Here is a 2,652-nt window from a genome sequence, read left to right as displayed (position 1 = left end):
TGAGTCTAGTCCAGTCCAGTAGATCTAGTCAAGAGTCAAGATCTAATCTAGAAGTAGAAGTAGGCTTAGAGTCTAGATCTAGACGTCTAGATCTAGAATCTAGATCTAGATACAGACCACAGACCGAGCAACGTTGTTAGATCTAATCTAGATCTAGAATCTAGAGGTCTAGATCTAGTTAGTTGTCGGTCTTGGCTGGGCTATCACTATCAGTCAGTCACTGAGCTCAACTCAACTGGGCTGACCACATTTTAGGCAATCACCTTTCTGTGATTTAGAAAAATAATAGATCTAGATATAGATCTAAATCTAGATCTAGAAATGTTTCAATAGTCAATTCAATAACACATCTTGGATTGTTTTTATATCATTATATCATTGCAGTCGGACGTGTGTTAGATCTAGATCTAGATCTAGATCTAGATCTATCTAGATATATATCTAGTAGGGCCTAGATGTATATATATATATATATATAGATCTCTATATCTAGATGTGTAGATTCTAGATCTAGAATCTAGATCTAGATTTAGATCTAAATCTAGGCCTAGATCTATATGTAGTGTTTAGAGTGATAGAGATCAGAACATTCTTTTTCTAGATCTAGATCTAGATCTAGAATAGATCTATGTACTGTGGCTATGATGCGCGTTGTTTTGTTTTTGTTACAGGCCTAAATTGTAGTTGTTCTGTGGACTGTTGTAGTGACTGTCAGGTGGTGACAGTGTGAGTGATGGCTGTGCGTGTGTCTGAACTGACAACAGCGGTCTGCAGATTACTTGCAACCAAAAGTCAAATTGTAAAGGTAATTATTGATAATGAGTAGTTTTAAAATTCAAACTTTACTTTATATTATGTGATTCTGTCTTTGACGTTGTTACCCTGCAGAAAATATACGAAACTAAGACCACAGAGGGCCATTTTCTACGTATTCCTTTATTTTATTGAAACCATTAGATCTATCAGTCAGTTCTAGTAGTTGTTGTCAAAGCTTTTGACCTTTGTCAAGCCTTTGTTGAGTCCTTGTTCAATCAAGCCTAGATCTAGATGTCAAGATTCTATGGAGGCCTTGATACATGGGCTACATTACTACGGGAACCAGTGAACTCGTCACACGGTGAAGTCGTCACAGCTGAAAAACGCGTGGTGAGTTCACCGGAAAAAAGTATCCAAATAACAGTGAACAGCCAGCACTCTTCGGGAGAAGTGGTCCCGACCTAATGCCTTGCAAATTTATAGATTTATGTACACAGTCGGAAACAAAAACGGAAGTCGAGTAAAAAAAAGCTGGCGTAAAAATAGGTTTGGGCCTTTTCTATAAATTTACCGTTGTCTGTCTTCCTTCTTTTCTGAGCTTTTTTCCCCTTACAATTATTTAATCTGAAAGAACGCCTAAACTTTGACTTCACCCTCTGTCGAAGTTGCCCCTTTTTACCCTCTGTCGAAGTTGCCCCTTTTTACCCTCTGTCGAAGTTGCCCCTTTTTACCCTCTGTCGAAGTTGCCCCTTTTTACCCTCTGTCGAAGTTGCCCCTTTTTACCCTCTGTCGAAGTTGCCCCTTTTTACCCTCTGTCGAAGTTGCCCCTTTTCACCCTGTCGAATTTGTACCAGCTTTAAGAGTGAAAGTATGCAGAGACAGAGTTTTCTGGAGCTTTTTGACTAAAAATAGAAACAAGTGGAAGCCTAGGAAGCACAGATTTCATTTTTAGATAGAATCAAATGTGCAACGACACATGGGTCAAATGATACGCAAAGCCAAATCTAGGTTGAGGCGACATTGAATTTGCCCCGTGGCCGAAGTTGCCCCGTGGCCGAAGTTGCCCCAACCTATGTGTCGAGATAACTGTGACGAGATCACTGGAGGTATGTGATGACTTCATCGTGTGACGAGTTCACTGGTATCCCATTACTACTACATTTTAGCATTTTAGAGATGCATGGCAATGTAAGTTGATATGTGTCACGATGTGGTACCATCAGATGCTTGTCAATTTTGGGGCATGTGGAGTTATAGGTCATCTTAACCCTATCTGTTCTCCCTGGGGTCATTTTGTACCCCTGGGATTGTTATCTTCACATTTTAGAATACTTCTAGTACGAAGATCTCTTTGAAACTTTCAGTATTCTCCAAAAATCATTTTGACAGACTGCTATGCTAAGCGCGTATTGATCGGATTAACGAGTAAATTTCGTCTATGGAAAGTGGTGGAACAGAGTTCCTCACGTCGTATGGATACAATAGTGAAACACGGCGTATGGATAGGGTTCAAGTTTATTGTTAATTTGTCTTGCATTCGATGATTTGTCTTGATTTCTTTATTTTGACATCGAGTGCCTGATTTCACCATGGTGCCGCATATATTTACATGGTACCTGTCTAACCATGCCTGGCATACCCTCCCCTCCCATGTTTCCTGATAGAATTAATGAGGTGCCAGTCCCCTTGATGGTCTACTTCAGTGTTTCTGGTCTTTTAACGGTCTTCCTCTGGACCAGTCTAACAACAGCTCCTTCCTTTTGATAGTCTCTACAATAATACTAAACGTTTTCCCTCTGCGTTTATACGGGTTCGGGATTGTCATTGACTGTTTTCAAAATGGTTTGGTTAACGTAGTTTGTCTAATAACTAATAATGGTTTGGTGGTGGTGGTGA

General features: G+C 39.9%; 1 protein-coding gene across 5 annotated transcripts in view; it reads left to right on the top strand.

Moving 5' to 3' along the window:
* Positions 1 to 2,652, top strand: part of LOC101855266 (acyl-coenzyme A amino acid N-acyltransferase 2) — a 27,193-nt gene continuing 24,541 nt past the window's right edge. The window contains exons 1-2 of one of the 5 annotated variants that reach the window (XM_005100810.3): positions 1 to 59; positions 672 to 805. In XM_005100810.3, the coding sequence (XP_005100867.1) occupies positions 734 to 805 (72 nt within the window). In that variant the 5' untranslated portion in view covers positions 1 to 59; positions 672 to 733. The other 4 variants (XM_013083906.2, XM_005100808.3, XM_005100809.3 and 1 more) reach the window with 4 other exon arrangements.

The sequence above is a fragment of the Aplysia californica genome, unplaced genomic scaffold (assembly GCF_000002075.1).
Source record: "Aplysia californica isolate F4 #8 unplaced genomic scaffold, AplCal3.0 scaffold00261, whole genome shotgun sequence".
Lineage (NCBI taxonomy): Eukaryota > Metazoa > Mollusca > Gastropoda > Aplysiida > Aplysiidae > Aplysia > Aplysia californica.
This window is presented reverse-complemented; position numbering and strand designations above follow the sequence as displayed.